This window comes from Carassius gibelio, chromosome A24, assembly GCF_023724105.1.
Source record: "Carassius gibelio isolate Cgi1373 ecotype wild population from Czech Republic chromosome A24, carGib1.2-hapl.c, whole genome shotgun sequence".
Classification (NCBI taxonomy): domain Eukaryota; kingdom Metazoa; phylum Chordata; class Actinopteri; order Cypriniformes; family Cyprinidae; genus Carassius; species Carassius gibelio.
Window position 1 is genome coordinate 2841081 of NC_068394.1, and position 21916 is coordinate 2862996.

A 21916-nucleotide genomic window follows, 5' to 3' on the forward strand; every position below is an offset into this window, starting at 1 on the left:
AAATGAAAAACTTCAAATATCAACTAAAATAAGTTTAAGCTGAGGCACTAAATCTGTTAAAACTGAAATAAAAATATATATATTTTTTACAAATAAATATTTTCATTAAAATCAAAATCAAATCATTACAATACATATAATTGTAATATAAAAATTTACTGCGCTGATTATCAAGTTGAATAGACATTTTGCTTGATTTATTTTAATGAATTTTGAAAGACAGATTAATACTGTGGTTAAATCTTCCTTTTTCCAACTGCGGCTTCTTGCTAAAGTAAAACCTTTCCTATCTTTTAAAAACCTTGAAAAAGTGATACATGCTTTCATTACCTCCAGATTAGATTACTGTAACTCACTGTACGCTGGGATTAGTCAAACAGCTCTTTCTCGTTTACAGCTGGTTCAGAACGCAGCAGCAAGATTTCTGACCAGGGCTCGTAAGCGGGATCATATCACTCCAGTTTTACAGTCTTTACACTGGTTGCCTGTACGCTATAGAGTTGATTTTAAAATTTTGTTAATCGTGTTTAAGTCACTACATGGTATGGCCCCTTCGTATATATCTGAACTTTTAATTGAACGCAGTGAAACAAGATCTCTCCGGTCATCAAACCAGAGACTATTGTTTACACCAAAGACAAGGCTGAAGTCCAGGGGCGATCGTGCGTTTTCATCTATCGCCCCAAGACTTTGGAATGAGTTGCCCTCTTCTATTCGATTAGCTCCCTCTGTGTTCATTTTTAAGTCAAGATTAAAAACCTATCTGTTTGACAAAGCTTTCATTTCTGGCTGAAGCACTGTGTTTTACCATTATTTTATTTATAGTTTTTTATTTCTTATAAATTATTTTAAATGGTTGTGGTACTTTTTAACTTTAAATTTAATTTTTAACTTTTACTTTTATCTTTATTGTGCAAATGTGGTGTGTGTTATATGAAAAGCACTTTGGTCAACCATGTGTTGTGGAAATGGTGCTATATAAATAAAATTGACATTGACATTGACATTTATTCAAATCAATATTAAAATGAATATAGAGCAATCAAAGGTTCAAGTTCAATAGAACTTTTTAAACTTTTTTTAAATTAAAACATGAAAAAAATTAATAAACAAATGTATAAATAAAAAAATTTAAACCTGAAATAAAAAATAAATGAAAGAAAAATAGATATTTAGAAAGTTAGTTGAAGTTTTAAAAAGTGTTTTTATCTTTGTAAATAAAAATATAATAATAAGAAAATCATAAAAATAACAATTTCAAATGATTAGGCAAATGTATTTCCTCAATAAATAACCTTACAATTAGAGAACATTATCCGTTTCATTTTAATTTCTAATGCCAGATAAAAATGTGAAACTGTCAAACTACTCTAGCTGTTTTATATGCTCTATACTACAGAATATCCAGATACTTGCTCGCTAGGTTTTGTAACAGAGTCCAGATGGTAGTTTAGCAAGAGACAGATAAGAAGCTGCTTTAGCCGTATAGCAGGACTCACACATACACATATCTGCAACAGACACAGACACAAAAACAAGAGCTAACACACACAGACCGTCGCACACATGTGGAAGTTTCCGGCTACGCTAGGAGCTGAAGCAGGTTGAGATCGTATGAGCTGGTTCATATGAACTGTGCCACACTCTTTTTTAAAAATTTGTATAGTTTTAATTAACAATAACAGATAACGATAATAACCTTAAATCAAATAGATGCAAAATAGAAAATAATAAGCTAAGTTGTGATTTTTTTGAGTGCAGAAATCTTACCTGTTTCATGCATCACATTAGAGCTATTATTTTGTTAATATCTAAACTGTGTAATTTAAATGGATAAACATTTGATGTGCAATACAAATACATAAACCTTAAACTTAGGCCTATATATATATATATATATATACACACACAGCATGGCACAGAACCAAGAACTCATGCTAATTTGAATTCTCCTTGACCTCTATCGACCCCTGACCTTTAACCCTGGGGTCACTTGATTCAGCACAGTGAACACCTAAACAACCTCCGAGTCTGTTTTTCTATGTGTGTGCAGTTTTATGCGTTTCCTCGGTGCGCATGTGTGTGCGTCCTCCATCGTGCAAGGGTTAAAGGTCACCGGTGGAGTGAGGGAAACACACTGAAAACACAATAAGCAACGTCACGTCACGACAAACACAACGCACGCACGCACACACACACACAGCGAGGAGGAGGAGGACGGGGAGAGACAGTAGAACAGTGAGAGAATATACGAAGAAGCCAACATACAAACGCGGGATATGACACAACCTGAAGAAAGAGACAATACAGAGCATGTGAGATCCCACTGAAAACACACACACACACACATACACACACCGCAGCAGCTGCAGTTCCATTTGTTATTGCAGTGGATCTCATATGACATTAAAAACAACTGTTGTTACACAAACTCAACTTTCTCCCATATGCATGTTTTTCTCATTATGTGTGAGGTTAGTGTAACAGAGTAAAGATTGGGTTTCTGCTTTCTTCATAAGACAGTACGTATATCCATTACTTCAAAGGATCTTTCAAACTAATAATTTTGTCTTTTTTACAGTCATACAATTACATTAGAAGCCTAGCAGCTAACCCTAACCTAGCAACCTAACCTATCATAACTATCAACCAATATTAGAAATATTTTAACTGATTGTTACCAGTGCTCATTTTCAATATTTGTACATTTAGATGACCTTTGCCTTATTTTATTTTTACCTGTAAAGTTAACTGTGATCTTTAGCTAATTTGAATAATATCTATTTTTCATATTATACATTATAAGTTGCATGATCAGACAGTGGACTTTCAGAGTGAGATTTGTGCCGTTTCACTGTATTTGTGCTGAGTTTCTACATGTCTAGGGTGATAAATTCTCCCCAGTGCACAGACATTTTTGTCATTGACTGTCCAGAGCGGGACGGTCAGCAGTTTAAGAAGTGCAAAAACATACAAAAGCAAATGCATCTATCAGAGAGCGTGTGAAACCCAACCTTAAACTCATATTCAGCAGAATTATACAACATTAGATTCATTTCCTTTAACCAATGAAACTAATGACGGTTTGTTAAAACAACAACAACACAACATCAACACAAAATATTACACCCATTAACAACGAAACACCCATGCATGCATAATTGTGCATGGTTTCTGTCCTAAATGGCTTGGAAAATGTGACTTTATGTGAATGTATGTTTAGTATGTTTCTCTTTCTGTGGTTAGTTATTACCTCTGATTACTATGGTTTGATCCATGCAGAAGTGAAGTTTGCATTAAAGTCCATTCATCTGTAAGCGGAGTATCGCTGACTGAACTTCTGACTCTAACAGAGCTTAATGGAGTCGGGTTGAGTTGTGCAATGTGCAGCCGGGGATAAATTGTGTTCAGAGAATTGCATGTGCATGGATCAGACATTGTTTGAGTCATTTGTTGTGTGTTTTTCACTGAAAACGAAAATGAACAGGATCAAGGAAAATGCATTGCAAAAAAATGGAAGGATGTAGAGGGTAAAAAGAAGATTGTGCATGTCAGAAAAGAAACAAAGGGAAAAATTGACATGCAAAGAACCATTAAACATAAAGAGATGAAAATAAAAAGGGTTAAAAGAAAGATTTGACACATATCAGTGTGTTTTTAAGGATGTTTTCACACTTGAACCCTAAACTCACGAAATGTATTGTTGATTCCTTGAGGAGGACTAATAAATGATCCTGTTCACTTTGTATTCACATTGTTTCTGGCCTAAAAAGTGGGTTTGGATCTCATTTTGACCCATTTAAGTGCTCATTGACTATCTGTTTGCTGGTATATATTTTTGGTGCTGCTGTTGGTTCAGAAGTTACACACTTCACAATTAAACTGTTTTTTAATTTGCATGAAAGTAAATGAAGATCTGAGATTATGTGTGCAATTTTAGATTATTAAATATTTTTTATATTTTATATAATTAAATAATTCAATTAAAATCGACATTTAAATAGCATTAGCTGCTCATATCATATCCGTGTCCTGAAAGTATGGAGCTAAAATAGTCTCAAAATGTATGTATTTAAGGTTAAGCTTATTCATATTCACAAAAAAGTATTTAATTTCAATTCATAGCTTCATAACTGAAAAATAGTTTTAGTTCAGTTACAGAGGTCTAAAAAAATTTGTCGAACTTATTGCAGATGTCGAAAAATGTTTATTACTTATAATAGAAAAAGTATCAAACTTAAGTGAGTTTATGCTTAAAACAAGAACAAATATACGTCAATCTTTCATATTCTTGTTTTCTCTTTTAATTTATTTAGATATCTTTTTACTAGTTTTAAGCACGAAAATACATTTTTATAAATCATTCTTTGTGGCAAAATGTCAAGTATATTATCACACATTTTAACTACGAAGCATGTAGATATTCAGGTGTAAATGCTCTCAGCCCCCGAAGTGTGAAAACACCCTGAGATGTTTAATGCTTATGTCATCTGTGTTTTTGGAGAGATGGCGTAAGATCGACATGTTGAACTCAGGATGCTTGTGTGTGTGAACTATGTTAGTTAAATAGATTTTTAAGATCTAATACATCTTTCACAGACACTGGGACTGGGCAGAGACTGATGTTCCCTTCACTACATGACTCTGTGAATGTGTGTGTGTAACCCGCGTGCAGAATCACTGAAACGTACCTTTCCGCACATTCCCATCAGTGGGTCGAAACTCTCGTGTGTTGAGGAGGAAGCAGGCTCTGTCCTGCTGGTAGCGTTCTTGTGTTAGACCCACTGGGCTGCGCTCATCTGGACTGAGAACCTGATCGATCGTTGGGCAGTCCTCGTTTGCTAGAGCGGCGCTGGCTGCGTCACCGTTCTGCTTCGAGTCTGAGGAGAGACAGGAATGAACAGAGGAGGAAGACACGTGATACTCGGCAGGAAACAGCTGTAATCAGGTCAAATGTTCCAACAGAATTATATGAAATAGTAAAAGTTTAAAGCAATAGAGCAACCCAAAATGAAAGTTGTGGAATCATTTAATCATGTCATTCTAAACCTGTAGGAACTTCCTTCTTTGAGTCGGTGAGTTGAATTTGAATTTTACACCAGTTCTGATTCAACTGATTCAAACTGAAAATTCACTGAAATGATCTTACTCAAAACAATGATTTGTTCATAAATCAACATAAAATAAAAAAATTAAGAAAAATGTAAAATGTAAACATTTTTGTTAATTAAAATAAAATTGAAATAATAATAAAAAAATTACATTAGATTAAAAGCCTAGGAATGTTGCCTTGGCAACTAACAGAAACTAAAAATAAATTAAACCTAACAAGTCATATAAAAAAAAAAAATGACAAAAGCATATAACAACATTACATAAAATTGAATTAAATTGAAAACTAAAAGCTAATTTAAAACATTAGTAAAAACTATAATAATACATAAATCATTTTATAATATTTAAAGAAATATACAAATAATACATTTGCTTGTAAAATCTAAGTCTGCCTAAGCTACTCTTTCTAAAAGAAAAAAAAAAAACACCTATAATGTCCTAAACAAATAAATTACAACACACCTTATATTTCTGGAAATAATGTGATAGTAAAAAGATAAGTTATTGATAAGTTGCAGATAGACTTGTTGAGAAAAATAAAACACAAGTCAAGGTTTGTGCATTGCACTTTTTCTGTCCTGTACCTTATAGAATGTATGTAGGACTTATTTGCAACATGACCCTGTAGAACTATTAGAGACTTTATAAAATGATGAATAATTGATTATAGGCATAACATTAACAGGAAGAGCAGTGCACCTGCTGAAATGCACTCACTCACTCACTCACACACTCACTCACTCACACACTCACTCACTCACACACACACACACACACACACACACACACACACACACACACACACACACACACACACACACACACACACACACACACACACACACACACACACACTCACACACACACATATACTGCTGTACAGCATTTTTAACAAAGTTTGAACAACACACCCAAAATGTTTTTTTTCCACACAGCTCCAAAACATCTCTTGGTTATCTTCAGCCTATGGCTTTTCACATGTTTATTTACATAATTTAAAAAAATATATATAATTTTCCTTGATTTGATGTTTCATGTTTAATTATTAAATTCATGGATTTGTCACCCATTATATATATATATATATATATATATATATATATATAAATAATATATTTAGTAAATAATATATTTAATAAATTATATATATATATATATATATTTTAAAAATGTATATATAAAATATTATAAAAATAATAAAAAAAATTACAATTTAAGATATATAAAGTATAATATATAAAATATAAATTTTAGTTGGTCATAAACATATAAAAACAAGCTTGGAAATCAACAGAAATAATTATATATATATATATATATGTATAAAACCAGTCAGTGAAAGAGTTTTTGGTGGTGCTTATGAAGATCTGTGTGTATACCTTAAGTCTCTCACCTCTGTTAATCTCTGTGATCTCCTCCTGAGCTAAAGGACAGTCCACCGTCATCCCACTCGAGCCCAGCACGCCGCCCAGCATGTTACCCAGGATCCTCTGGGGCGAGGCCGTGGCCATGGCCAGGGCGTCCGGCTTGCAGTAATTGGGCGAGCCGGGTTGCGGGGCTCTCGGGATGTGTTTGTTCTTCTTTTTGGGCAGCTTCTGCTTGGCCATGGCCAGAGAGTAATACATGCCGAAGTTGTTCACAATGACGGGGACAGGCATGGCGATAGTCAGCACCCCTGCGAGGGCACACAGCGCCCCCACCAGCATCCCCGACCACGTCTTCGGATACATATCTCCATAGCCTAAAGTGGTCATGGTCACCACGGCCCACCAGAAACCTATAGGGATGTTCTTGAAGTTGGTGTGGTTGCTCGCCGTAGGGTCGTCCGGACTGGCTCCTATCCTCTCGGCGTAGTAGATCATGGTGGCGAAGATGAGGACGCCGAGAGCGAGGAAGATTATAAGCAAGAGGAACTCATTGATACTTGCGCGCAGTGTGTGTCCGAGAACCCGGAGACCCACGAAGTGACGAGTCAGCTTGAAGATACGCAGGATCCGGACGAAACGCACCACTCGCAGGAAGCCCAGCACATCTTTCGCCGCTTGGGAGGGGAGTCCGCTCAGACTGACCTCTAGGTAGAAAGGCAGGATCGCCACGAAGTCGATGATGTTCAGCATGCTCTTGAAGAACTCGGCCTTGTCGGGACAGAAGACGACGCGTGTGAGCACCTCGATGGTGAACCAGACGACACACACTCCCTCCACGTACGTCAGCCATGTGTCCGTCACCACCTCGTACACGATCTCCTCTCTCGTCACGTTCCCCTTCGTAACATTCTCTATTTTCTTATTGATGGTATTGAACGCTTCATGTGTCTCCATGCAGAAGGTGGAAATGGAGATGAGGATGAACAGAAGGGATCCGCATGCCACATACTGAAGAACGAGAAAGAAAGAGAGAGTTTGGCAGAGATGATGGATCAACATACAAAACAAGCACAAGCTGTATCTCAGTATTTTTTGGGTCTGCTTAAGTCAAGTACAAAGATTTTCTTTCTTTCTTTCTTTCTTTTTCATGCACTGGTCAGTTTGGAGATTTTGGGCTATTTGGCTTTTCACAATACTGTATGTTGTTTCAGACAAGTAGACAGAAAACGTAAAAATATGCTTTAAATCTTTATTTTATTTTATATACTGTTTCTATTTGCGCCTGTAGATTTAAAAAACAATACTTATCTTTAAAAAAAAAACAATAATAATTAAATTAATTTAAAATTAAATTAAATCTTTAAAGGTTGTTTTCTGTAAAAAAGTTATTATCCCCATTTCTGTAGCACTTTAATACACCACTTTTTACAGTTTTGTTCCTGTTTATATTTTCTGCATGTTTTTTTTAGGGTTTTGTTCATTAATAATTCGCCTTTTTCAATGCAACACTTTATAAAACTTCTAAAAACAGTGAAAATGCATCTTTTTTCTGGCTGTTGACAGTATTTTCTGATCCATGGAGAAATAATAACTATATGTGAACAAAATGAAACAAGACTTTTGAACCTGGCTTTGTCCGATGTTCAGATTTATTTCCTGGAAATGTATTCAAACAAGTGTATATTTAATTACATGATGCCTTCTGTTGCATATTCACTAGTTTTCTGTAAAGCTGATTTGAAACGAATATGTCTTGTGAAAGTGCTACGCAAACAAACTTGAACTGAATTAACAAACATGCATTGTTCCGGTAAGTGATGCTTTTATCCAATGAACTTATGCTTACACTTATTACCGACACAATCCCTGCGGAGTAACCTGAAGTTAAGTGCCCTGCTCAAGGACACTATACTAATAGCTAATGACCCAAACCAGCATCCGGTAGTTTCCAGCCGTAAGCTTTAACCACTACAACAAACCGGCGGAACGCAAACCCACAACCTTGCTTCATTTAGAGATATCAATTTGTAATGGAGCCACATTATGCATTATATATTATTATATAAAGTTTACATTTATGCATTAGGTAGACACCAGTGGTATTTTAGCATTAATTCATTTTTTTTTTTTTTTACATTTTGAATTATGAATTAGCTTGTATTTATATATTTTGATTGTTTTGATTTTAAATTTAGTTTATATATTAGTAATTTTGTTATGTGCTTTTGGCATTCATGCACACACACACACACACACACACACACGCACACATGCACACACGCACGCACACACATATATATAGACAAAAGCACATAACAAAATTACCAAAACTAAAATTAAATAAATAACAAAAAAAATAATAAAAATAAAACACTGAAAAAGTAAAAATTCAAGTAAATTCAAAATATTAATGAATGCTATAGCAGTATTTAAATAATACTAAAATAAATACAACAACAACAACAACAACAACGATAATACTAATAAAATAAAACATGTATACATTCTAATATTTACAGTTGTAATAATATAATTATAAAATATAATAATTATCTAGATAATAATAAAATATAGATAATATAAATATACATTTATGATTCATATTTGTGTAAAAATGGTCAAATAAAGATGACAATGACTAGTAGTAAGTAATAATAATAATAATAATAATAATCATCATCATCATCATCGTCATCATCATCAATTTCCTCATTCCAGCAGGAAAACCCTCTCCTGGTCCCTGGATACTCATTCCTCTGTATTTGGTTCACTCAAATGTGTACCAGAAGCTACACTAGGTCCTGACATGCACACCTGAATTCTCTTTTACACATATATTTACATTCAGTTGTAACCCACATAATAAAGCCCACTGAAGGCTCAGGGCTGGTGTGTGACGCCTGTCAGGAAATCAACCTGTTATGATCATTTTTATTTTGTGAAAAGTCGAAACCTGCCAAAAATGTCACATTCATAAAAGCATCTGATTGTGCAAGCAATTTCGCTCTCTAATTCACCAGCCTTTGTCTGTTGATTATAATAGAGAAAGATCAAACATGTATTTATATAGAGATCACACACACACACACACACACACACACACTCAGAGCCACTCATGTGCATGAACTGTTCCAGGCAGTGAGGACACACAGGGTTGAAAGCTTCTCCTCCACTCCACCCCTCTATCTGCTCGCTCCATTTATCCCTCCATCCAAGACTGCTTTGTTTCACAGTGTGCCCAGGATTTGTACTGAGCCATCTCTCTCCCTCTATAACACACACACACACACACACACACACTTGTTTTTCTATCATGGTGGAGACTTTTCGTGTGCTAAAGATATTTTTCAACCTATTTCTATAATGACATTTGTGAACTTTAGCATTCATGAAGATACTTAGTGAGTCACTGTAAACAAAGATGTTTAAGTTGTAAAAGATCACTGGAGTATGGAGTATGTTTCTTACAATTTCACATTTAATTCAACAGGTTAACTACAGTGTCTTTGTAATTAGCCTAGGTGAGCACACATTTATTTCTTTTTCACATAAAAAAAGCCGACTTGACTTGATTTGCTACACATAAAACCACTCCGAACCAACTTTAAAAAGGAAATGTGAACAGGAATATGGGACACAAACAAATAAAACATAAAAAAGATAAAGGAGTAAGAGCACAGTGAACAACAGATCTGAAGTGGACAGCTGCTGATCTCAGGTGAACATGAATGCTCAACTCTTTTTTTATGTAAAGTACCTGCCTCATCCCCTAATCTCTCTCTCTCTCTCTCTCTCTCTCTCTCTCTCTCTCTCTCTCTCTTCAGTCTTAACCTGACCTAGTTACAGACTGCTGCAGTAACCAGCTTCCTTTGCCCAGGTCCATCTCTCTCCATCTCTCACAATATGGATATCGCTGCTTAAATGAGAGAACTAGTTAGTCAACAAACCAGTTGCATGTTTAAGTCACAATCTCTAGTAGTTTATAGTCTTTGCAACATTTATACACATTTGCATGAAATGCAAGATACACCAGCATACTGCATACTGTAAACTCCCTATTATTTTAAATAACAAGCCCACTTTATTATACACAGGCACACATTTTTGTGAATATTCATGCATCCATTTTTTAAACTTAGCGCGTCTTTCATGAATGCATTGTGTAAAGGTATGCAGTATCCAAAGATTAAAGCAAGCATGCTAACAACTTACAACCCAGCCATTATCACAGAAATAAAGATAATTACTCAGCATTTTTCAAAATTCAATTTTGTGTAAATGTTGTAACTTCTCTGCAACATCACTGAAGTGTTAAATCTTAGTTAAAAGGGCCGGTTATTATTGATTAACCAACTGAAGTATGTCCAAAAACACAATATTAGCATAGTTCAATGTCCAAAAATATGATATTTCCATGACACCTTATTGAAAAACATGGTATCACCATGCTTCCCTGCCAAAAGCATGGTTTAGCACATTATGGTGGTCCTCTGTGTAAGTGTGTGAGTATTTGCTGCAGGCGTCTGCACTCGAGCGATGCTTGCTTTCGTTCTGTCTTTGCTGCAGGAAGAGGAGACGAGCACAGCGGTTGTCATGGAGACAGTGATGAAGCTGAGCCGCTGTAAACACACGTCATTAGAGCCACGATAACACTCGTGTGCACACACACTTACACACACAGGAGTGAGCGAGACGTTCAAATAAACACAAACACTCACAGTATGTGTGAAAGTCACTCGTCACTGTTCTTTACTGTTTCCGGCCTGCTTTCCCCCCAATATTTATTTCATTCTTTATTTCACTGGCCAGCTGTGTTAATCTCCACAATAAAGCAGCAAACGGATGTAAAAGGAAAATGAAATGAACATTCAGTCACCGTCAATCAATCAGTCAGTGTCAAGCTCCGAAAAAGACACAAGAGGAACATAAAAGTAGTACATACAACACGCACACTATTTAGCAAAAGACAGACAGAAGTTTGGGGTCAGCAAGATATTTGAAAGTTTTTGAATAAAGTCTCTTCCCAAGGCTGCAATTATTTGATCAAAAGTACAGTAAAAATTATTAAACCTAATGGGATCCCATTTAAGCTAAAAAGTTACATGATGACGTGCCTTTTTAGTAAGTATTTCATTTTGATTTAAAATAATTATATAATTATCATATATATATATTTATAAAACATTTCTGCATGAACTCTAGTTAACGTAACAGTCATGATTTCTAAAATCTCTTGACTCATTATTTCATCACACTGCCAAATGAAAGTGATTTTTAAAAATGCACTGGAAACTGCTTGCTTCTTGTTAAATGAAATACATATGCACATAAATCAGCACTGAGTATTGTTTACACTGTGCAGTGCGCAGCACAAACTCCACGCTGAACATGAGCACGCTGTAACAGAACCTGCAGGGATTATTATTATTATCCAAACACGCTCCCTCAAGACTTCTGGGGCAGATCATTCCTGCCATCACATTTGACACATTTTAAAGGGCTTTTTCCTTTTCGGTTCAAAGTATAAGTGTGACGTCAGGTTCAGTTCTGTACATCTGTCCACTAATTGAGGTGCGGGAGCCTGTAAACATCAGGATGCTTATATGCATGCAATATAAAGTCAGGAGAGGACCACAGCTGACATTAGGGAGAGTTATGTTACAAAATGCACAGTTCGAACTCTCAAGATAATATGAGCCACATTAAAAGATGGTAAATGCTGATAATCGAATAATCGAAATTAAAGCTATAGTTGCTACTTTGCTCTTCAGCTGTAACACTTTTTATTAACACTTAAAAATAATTAATTCTTATATGTTTTAATATTCCAGAATTATTATTATTCATGACAAAGCTTACACTTTAAATAACATCAGTGTCTTTTATCATATTGCTGTTGAATGTTTCATAAAAGCCAAAAATAGGCAATAGGAAAATTTTAATTACCAAATGTATAGATAAGACTCTAAATTATGATTGGATGACACACATTCAAGAGATGCTAAAGTAAATTAAACTGTTACCTAGCATTTAATATTAATATTCATATTTTTGTATGTAAATAAAATATTATTTTTTGTTTATATTTTTTTTAAGATTTTTTAAATCCATTTTTTGGAACATAATAAAGATTTTTTTAAAAATTCAATTATTATAAATGATAAAGCGTATTATATATTGAATTTTGTTTTCCAAAATATATTGTTTTGTGTTCAACAGACTTATATATACATAAATGCAAACTTATACTGTTGAAACAAGTCTAGGGTGAGATCTTCATTTTTAATTAACTGCTCTGACTGAATAATGATTAGGACAATCTGAAATTTAAATGTAATTTAAATAAAAAAAAAAAAAAAAAAAAAAAAAAATATATATATATATATATATATATATATATATATATATATATCTACAGATGCATATAGACACTGAATAGATGCTGTAGAATTGCACACATATACACACTCATGCATCAGCATAGGAGGAAATATATCAAGCTGCCTGTCACATGGTAACAACCCAAAACATTAGAAGAGACACCTGAGAGAGATGGAGAGAGAGAGAGAGAGAGTGATCGGTCATTTGATGTAACACAGAACACTGCGGGATACAGAAGGTGATAGGGGGACAGTGTGTGTGTGTGTGTGTGAGATGGCATGCATGTTGGTAGTGACACACATGCAACATGCAACACTGGTTTACACATGCATTGGTGCATTAGAAGTTACTTCACGTTCATATGCACAGCTGTACGCAAACAAATTCACTTTTTTGTGTAGTGCTTCAGCTATGAGAGCATTTCATTAGTTACCGCCTTGTCTAAAACATGATGCACAAAAGCATGCAAGCAAGAGAGCTCATGCAGCGTTGCATGCTCACAGGTGTTGTGTGTGGTGCCGTTGAAGTGTTCTGCCTGTTTAGTATTCTCTCTAGAACACTGCAGTGTTGCCGTGTACGTTTGTCCTTGCGACACAGCGCCCACCCCTTTTTCACTGCTCCCGTCTCATTCACTCTCCTCTTTTACTTGCAGTCTCTCGATTGCACTCTCTTTCTCTCCTCTCCACTCTCATCTCACTCTATCTTTGTCCTTATTCTAACTGAGAGCTTTTGTGACCAAACATTGCTTTGTAAGAGAAATAGCAAAGTCACGGCACGCACAAGCGCATGACAACACGAGAAATCTTTCAATCTTGCCATTAAAATGTGCGTTACATGTGTGCACTGAGCTGAAGTACAGTAAAACAGTACTTTTGTTAAAAAAAATACAGTATAACATATCTATCTATCTATCTATCTATCTATCTGCTTGACTGCCTGTTCAAGTTCAGGCCTAAATTATATTTGGAGGTTCAGTAAGAGAACAAGTGTGTGTGTGTGTGTTTGCCCTTGTCCTGTCTCACAGGAACAGACACTTTGGGACAGTTCTCCTGAGTCAGCAAAAATAAATAGAAAAATAAATAAATAAGCAAATCCAAAAATGAGGGCAAAGAGAAGACAGATTATGTCAAAACTGAAGATGTGGGTCACTAAACTAGCGATTATCAAACAGACAGAATGTATTTTATCAACCACTGAGACTCTCACAAAAGCTTTTGTGGTCTGTCAAGGACAGTATGAAATGAAACGAAACATAAAACAAAAAGTACAGTAGTAAGTTTTTTTTTTCTGCATCCAATCCACACAAGCTTCCTGTTAGACCTCCCCAGTATTCCACATGGCATCACCGATCGAACGTCCTCACAGATAGAGACGAAGCATCTGTATTTGAGTGTTTGAGTCTGACACCAGGATGTGATGCTGCTGCTCTGATGTGGCTCAGCAGGATATGATCTCATCTCCACAGGAAGTTCCAATTATCAGACTGAGATGAAATTACCCAGCAGGTCTGAGCTCAGGCTCCCTGTGGAACAGACATGAAGCTGAAGCGATCGACTCATCGACACAAACACCTATGTCAGGGAAAACCAAAACGCCTTCTGTCCAATCTTTCGAGGCCCTGGCGCCAATCACAGTCTCGTGCATCTGAGCGAATCAATCTCCACTACACCATCAGTCAAAAGTTTGGAATAATTAAGCTTTTTAATGTTCTTGGAAGAATTCTCTCATGCTCACCAAGGGTGCATTTATGACCTCGAAAATACAGTAAAAACAGTAATATTGCAATATATTATAGAATTAAAAATTGTATTAAGTCCTGTGATGCAAAGCTGAATTTTCAGCACCATTACTCCAGTCTTCATCATTCCTCTAAATCTACTTGAGCAGTATATTACAATGATTTCTGAAGATCATTGTAATCATTGTAAAAGACACTGAAGACTGGAGGAATGATGCTGAAAATTCAGCTGTGCATCACAGAAATAAATTCCATTTTAAAATATATTTAAATAGAAAACAGATATTTTAAATTGTAATAATATATATGAAAAAATGCAGCTTTAATGAGCATCTTCTTTGATTTTTTTTATTATGATTACTCCAAACTTTTTGATCAGTAGTGTATATGATGACTCATGTGAAGACAAATAAGATGAGAGGTTATGAACCCGCAGACCAGGACTCATCACGGAGGTGCCTTTCAAGGACATCAAGAGGAATGTGGTGGGACAGCTGTGTAATTCGGCTGAGGGACATGACAGTATACTTGTCTTTGTCAATTAAGCAACCAGGAGCCAGAATGCAGGGCCCCTGGGAGACGCCAGATCCAAGTCAGTCACATAAGAGCTGTTCATCAGCTCATCCTTTCGAGCCATGTTAAGACTGCAACTAAAATATTGATGGATCAGGGCGCCAGTGTCTCTGAGCTCATGATGCTGTGAGCTGCTACAGGTGAAGCTCAATGGAGAACACTGAGATCCCTGCGGACATTCACCATAAGATCAGCTCATTCACAGGAGAAGAGGAATTTACTGAAGTGCAATGGAGCAAAATCAAAACAGGTAATGCATCAAATGTTTTTCCACTATAATGCACAAAAGTTAAATATGATGAAATCTACACCAAGCCTATCTGTACTACTACAGTTCAAAAGTTTGGGTTCAGTAAGGTAAAGTTAAAGTTAAAGTTAATAATAATAAGAAATGCTTTATACGCAGCAAATCAGAATATACTGGAATGATCTAAAAGGAACATGTGACACTGAAGCCTGGAGTTATGATGCTGAAAATAAAGATTTGATCACAGGAATAATTTATATTTTAAAATATATATTAAAATAGAAAACAGTTATTTTAAATTGTAAGAATATTTTTAAAAAAAATCAGTTTTTACTTTTAATTAAAAAAATGCAGTATTGGTGAGCAAAAGAGACTTAATATTGCCCTTTTGAATTTTTTAAGAATTTATTTAAGTTTTATCTGCAATTTACACAGATACAAAAATGTAATTATTTTACCAAATTTATTTGACTCAAAATTAATTTAATAAAAAAGAAGAAAAAATAAATAAAATATATGCAAGGCAATAAACAATATTTTATACTTATTTTGTTTTTCATGAATTTATTAATTCATAAAAGTCTGCATTTATTGGATCAAAACAAAAATAACGGTTTTCTATTTTAATATATATTGAAATGTAATTTATTCCTGTGATGCAAAGCTGAATTATTTTCAGCAGCCATTAAGTATTGAATGCAACCGTTTTTTTACTCAGAAATTAGTTCTGCTTGTGCTTAATAAACAAGAACAAATTATTTTTAAATTAAATCTTGAAACTTTAAAACTTCAAGCAAATTAATTTTTTCTAACTTTTCATACAAGGCGTTGTCAAGCCAGCATTAAAAAATGTGGAAATTACATTAAATGTGGTTTGTCTTGCAATTCTGCATTCTGTCTTTTTGTTCAGCTCACATTCCCTCCCATAGACGACCAGCCTCCCTTTGCTACCTGGTTTGTTCATGCATGGCACCTTCAGCATCAGCAGAACACCTCAACAAACATATGGACACTTCTGTCCTCTGTGTTTGTGTTCATTACATGCATTAAACCTACAGTACTGTAACTGGCTCGAAAGATATTTCTTTGTTTCTGGGAAATGCACTGCTCTGTGAATCTATGCATTATGTCAAAATTGAGTTATGACTGAAAATGGGTCTTTTAAACTAGGATCTGTCCTGTGACAGTTAAGTGTGGCTCAACTATATGGAGATTCAGGGAAAATGGAGTGTGAAAATCAATCAAAATGAACTTTGAAGGCACTTTTCTCTGTTAAAGTGTTTCTCTGTTATGGCATTTGGCCTTTGTGGAGCAGTGGAGTCACCATGACAGATGTAACACGGCAAAATTGAGTGAACAGCGCTGATGTACGTGTTTGAGTGTATGCATGCACATTTGATGAATATTTGAGTGTTTTATGGTCTGTAAAACTGGTGTAAAAGAATTAGAGCAGTCCTGAGATTAGGATAAGAAAGCACAATGGACACTTACATTTACATTAGACATGGATATTTGTTAAAAAAGCAAGGTTTATATTCATTTTGGAATTATAGGGTTGTATTTTTATTTACAATAAAAAAAATCATGCATCATTTTAAATGATTAATTCCCATTAAAACGTTTCCCTGTTCACGTACCCGAGCTTATTTCTATTCATCTCAATTATGATTAGGGATGCAAAGAGTGGAACATATCTGGTAAACTTCCAGAAACTTTCCAAATATCCCATGGAATATATATATTATTAATTTATTTTGTTTTCATGCATTTCAGGCTTAACAGTACTTTACGTTTTATATTCTAAATAAATATGAACAATTAAATGTTCCAATGCTGAAACAAGTATCCTTACATAAGTCAACTATGTGCTGAATAATATTCACAAGAATATGCAAGAATGCAGTGTTTGTGTGAAACGTGTACAAGTGTCAGCAGAGCTCTGATGTCCCTTCATTCTCTAGCCTAAAACACACTGTCCCGAACTAAAGTGCAAATGTCATGAAAAGCTGCCCAAATCACTTTGTTTAACAGGACTGCTATGCATGGGACTAAGGCACCAAATGTCCAGTATGTGTAAAAAAAACAAAAAACAAGCAAACAATCAACAACACTGACAAAATGACAAAAGCACATAAATGCACATGATAAGTTTAAACTAAAGTTAAAATGAAAACTGAAAACACAAATAAAAGCCCATTCAAAATACGAATAAATACTATATACATATTATTTACTGTATATCAATCTATACATCATCTATATATTTATAATATGTTCAATCATTAAACACTGCATTTATAAGTGAGCCAGAAATGTCTTCTATATATGGAGGACAGATGACAAACAGGTGCCCAGTAAGACTTTGCGAATCTCTGCTATTTCCCAAGCAATATCTCACTTGAAATCAAGCCACAAGCATCATGTGATTTTTCTCACACGCTGTCTGCGATCTGCATTCACGGTGCTGTGTGCAAGTTCCTCGTTACTTTACTCTAAAAACAACCAGTTCTTCCTCACTAAATTACAGCTGAAACAAAAAAGCATTTGGACATTTAAGTCACAATGTCACTGCATGAGATAATAAAATAACGGCGCAAATGGGATCTGCTGCACAAGCTTTCTTTTTCTTTACTAAAGCCAATTTCCTTTATCCATCGGTGTTTTATATAATGCAAATGCATTCACATAATTGTGTCTTAAAGGGATAGTTCACCCAAAAGTGAAAATTCATTTTCTGTACAATACAAAATAATTATTTTTTTTCCATACAAGTGAAATAACACTAGGCTCTACCAACAATTATCAAAAAATGTAGAAAGTCATTTAGGTTTGAAATAACATGAGGCTGAGATTATTATTATTATTATTTTTTTTTTTTTTGTGAACTATAGCTTTATTAAGTGTCCAAAAATGTATTGTGATCAATACATTTAACCTATCCACTGTGCTTTCTGGAAGCCCAATACCACCTTTAAATAAAAATATAAAGGTAATTGTGACAATTTAACTCACAATTCAGTTTTTTTCTGGCAATTCTGAGTTTGTTTCACAAACTCAAGAGATAAAAACTCAGAATTGCAAGATATAAACTAAAACATTGGAGAAAAAAGTCTCAATTGTGAGATATAAGCTTGCAGTTGTGAGAAAAATATCAGATGTGTAATATTGTGTTTGTATTTCGCAATTCTGACTTTTTCTTGAGAAGTGCGGGGAAAAAAAAGTCTGAATTAAAAAGTCACAATTACTTTTTAATTACTGTGACGGGAACATGCTTTCATAGCTTTCAATAAAACAAATTCCTTCCAAAAAGGAATAAAAATCACCACAGAACTAGTCACAAAATAGAAAAGACTCCTACCAAAATTTGTTGGGGAGTTATAGGTACATATAATGGCATTACATATATTAAGTGTAATCTGTGATCAAACCGTAAAATGTTATAGTTACTGAGAAAAAAACTGTAATTAAATTACAGTTAATTGCAGAACATTACAGAGTACAAAAGATATTAATATTTACTATTTCTTAATATTATTTAAAATCTGTATTTAACCTCAGAATGATCTCAAATTAAAAACAGGTGCTAAAGTCTGATGGTGACTGCTTTAAAATCAAATTATTATAATGTTATGTCAAGAAGTGACATATTTTGAAAGACTGACAGTAATAGTACAAATTTAGAAAAGTTATCAAAAGTAACATTAGTAAAGTAATTGAAATAGTTATACTACTTAGGGTAACTTGTAATCTGTAACCTATTACATTTCCAGTGTATCCTTCACAACCCTGGATACAGATAAAGAGAAAATGCCTGAAATTACTCGTAAGCATCAACGTAAATGTTTCTGGGATAAGTATTGATCTCTGTGTGGTCATTTATGATGCATACATTAGAGGATTCGTTCTTAATAACCTTCAGAAGAGTCATGTGCCCGTGAACAGTATTACAGTGCAGTCAGCTGAATGTGTGTGTGTGTGTGTGTGTGTGTGTGTGTGTGTGTGCAGATAGCATGCCTTCAGAGAGACAAAGATCCAAGCGATCCATAAACGATCAATCAGTAGACTACAGAAGTGAGGGAGGAATGCATCCGGTGCCTTTAGTCATAACTGAAGATGTTAAAATGAATCCATAAAGCATTCCTCAACCCCCATCCTCTCATTTCCAAACACTCCCCCTCTCAAATGTCCATCTCCTTCAATCTCTCACGGCTCTGCTTCCTCCAGCTCACTTTTTTCCCTTCATATTCCTTACAGCTGACCCTCTCTCGCTCATCTCCTGCTCTAGTGCACAGCTCGGGCTGCTGGAGAGCAATATTACCGCAGTGTTGCTTGCAAGTGTGTGTGTTCAAGCCCAAAGTGTGTTGGACTGCTGTTGGTGTGAATAACATGCAGATTATTGCTCGGCTCATAAATGTTTCACACTTCACCTACGCCATGAATCTATAGAGAGTGGCTGTAAATCATGCCAACAATATCCTTGCATTCACCTTTGCCTGCTTTTTTTTCTACAAGCATGTCTCTTTGTCTTGTCTAGTATGAGTGTAGGTTACAGAAAGAGAAACAGAGGGGAAAAACCCGGAGAGAGACAGAGCACATACACACTGCTGAAATAAGAAACCGTGTTTGCACTTGGCAGAGCATTATCTTTATTTTCATTTTTTTTAGAGAGAGTTTTGCATGAATATGGTAAAACAAATAAGCATTATTTGTGAAACATGAGCAGGATGAATTTCTGTGCACATTACATTATGTAAATTGGTGCATTTATTTAAATGTAAACAGCATAGATTATGCAGAAATGGTTTTATCAGTAATTTACAGAAAGTTTTTTTTTTTATGAATGAGTTTGAAAAAGTGTAAACTAGCATTTGTTTAAATTCACCATCTTATCTGAAACTGAAATTGAGTTTTGAGTAAATATTGAGTAAATTGTTGCATTCAGTTAAATTCAATGGAATTCGATTTATGCATGAATAAATTGAAGAAAGATTTACTCAGAAATTTGTTACATTGTTTTCATAAGCATGGGCCATTAATAACAAAAAGTTAAGTTTAATAAATAAAATTACAAAAAAAGTTATATAAATGAATTTTGAATCAAATAAATTTGGTAAAATATTCCTGAAACATGAGCAAAAGTAATGTGTCAGTTGTCCAAAAAACTGTTAAACCGAAATTGTTGCACTGAAAATTCTGATTCAATTTAAATTACTGTGTAAAACATTTTTAATTTTTAATTTTAACACTTTCAAGATTTTTTATGTTCTCGAAAGAAGTCTAAAGATAGAAATATTGAAAATAACTGTGATGCACAGCTGTATTTTCATCATCATTCCTCCAGTCTTCAGTGTCACATGATCTTCAGAAATCATTTTTATTTTGATGATTTAAACAATTCAGATTTTTTTCAGTTTTGATCATTTGTCATGCTGCTTAATTTTTGTGTGGAAACTGTGATACACTTTTTCAGTATTACTTGATGAACTGAACTTTACAAAGAACAGCATTTATTTTAAATTAAAATCTTTTGTAACATTATACGTCTTTACTCAATTTTTAGATAAATTTAATGCATTTATACTTATGTAGTATAAGTATAAATCTATTTCAGAAAAAAATGAAAGAAAACAACTTTTAAACTTTTAAAAGAAATAATTTACTAAGAAATTTGTTGTCCTTATTTTTTTTTTATAAAGCCCAATATATTTTATAATTCAACTGCATTGCATACAGTATATCTGCATCGGCCGCCCTGCTCTCTCAGCACTGGCCATTAAAAAAACCATCATTCAACCACTAATTGATTGTGTTTACTTTATGTGACTACATGCATGTTAATGCTTGCATGCACACACCAACAACTATACAGTAAACATCGACAGACAACACAGTGAATGAACTGTGGCAAATATTGACCTGCCAGTGAATGCCATTCCTCAGGTATAAGCCATGTCTAAATCCAGCTGCAAGTGCACTAGCACACAGCAGACAACATATGTGCATATGTCTCGTCTATGTATATGTATATACAGATGTTGCTTTAAAGCTCTGTCCAAATAAATTCACAAAGTAAGGACATTATATCTGGTTTTAACTAGGAAGATGAGAACTCCTCCTCTATGACATAAGATGTTAAATTTGACAGCCATGCATCTCAATTTCATCTAAAATACATGAAAGACAAAATCTACAGCATGCAATAATCAGCAAATATGCTGATACACTGACTTGTATGTGAGTCAACGTGGACAAATGGACATAGATTTTCTATATACGCATAAAAGAAAATTCCTGTAACAACCTCAAGTCACTCCCTCAGCAGAATCTGATACATCCGCACAGTGTATGAACACACCAGGGCATTTGTTTTCAAATATTTGACTATGTCTCAAGGCAAAAATATGAGTGATAGTCTATCATATTCGTGCAGTATCAATCAAATGCACGCTGTCTCTGCAGCAGCTCCGATATTAGTGGTTATAATCACATCACACT

At 34.6% G+C, this 21916-nt stretch overlaps 1 protein-coding gene across 2 annotated transcripts in view; it reads right to left on the minus strand.

Moving 5' to 3' along the window:
- LOC127945928 (potassium voltage-gated channel subfamily C member 1-like) overlaps positions 1 to 21916 on the minus strand; it is a 52323-nt gene that overhangs the window by 15086 nt on the left and 15321 nt on the right. Inside the window, exons 2-4 of one of the 2 annotated variants that reach the window (XM_052542126.1) lie at positions 6509 to 7490; positions 4692 to 4880; positions 2269 to 2289 (exon numbers count right to left, since the gene is read on the minus strand). In XM_052542126.1, coding sequence (XP_052398086.1) covers positions 2269 to 2289; positions 4692 to 4880; positions 6509 to 7490 — 1192 coding nt within the window. The remainder of the gene's footprint in view (positions 1 to 2268; positions 2290 to 4691; positions 4881 to 6508; positions 7491 to 21916) is intronic. The other variant, XM_052542124.1, reaches the window with a different exon arrangement.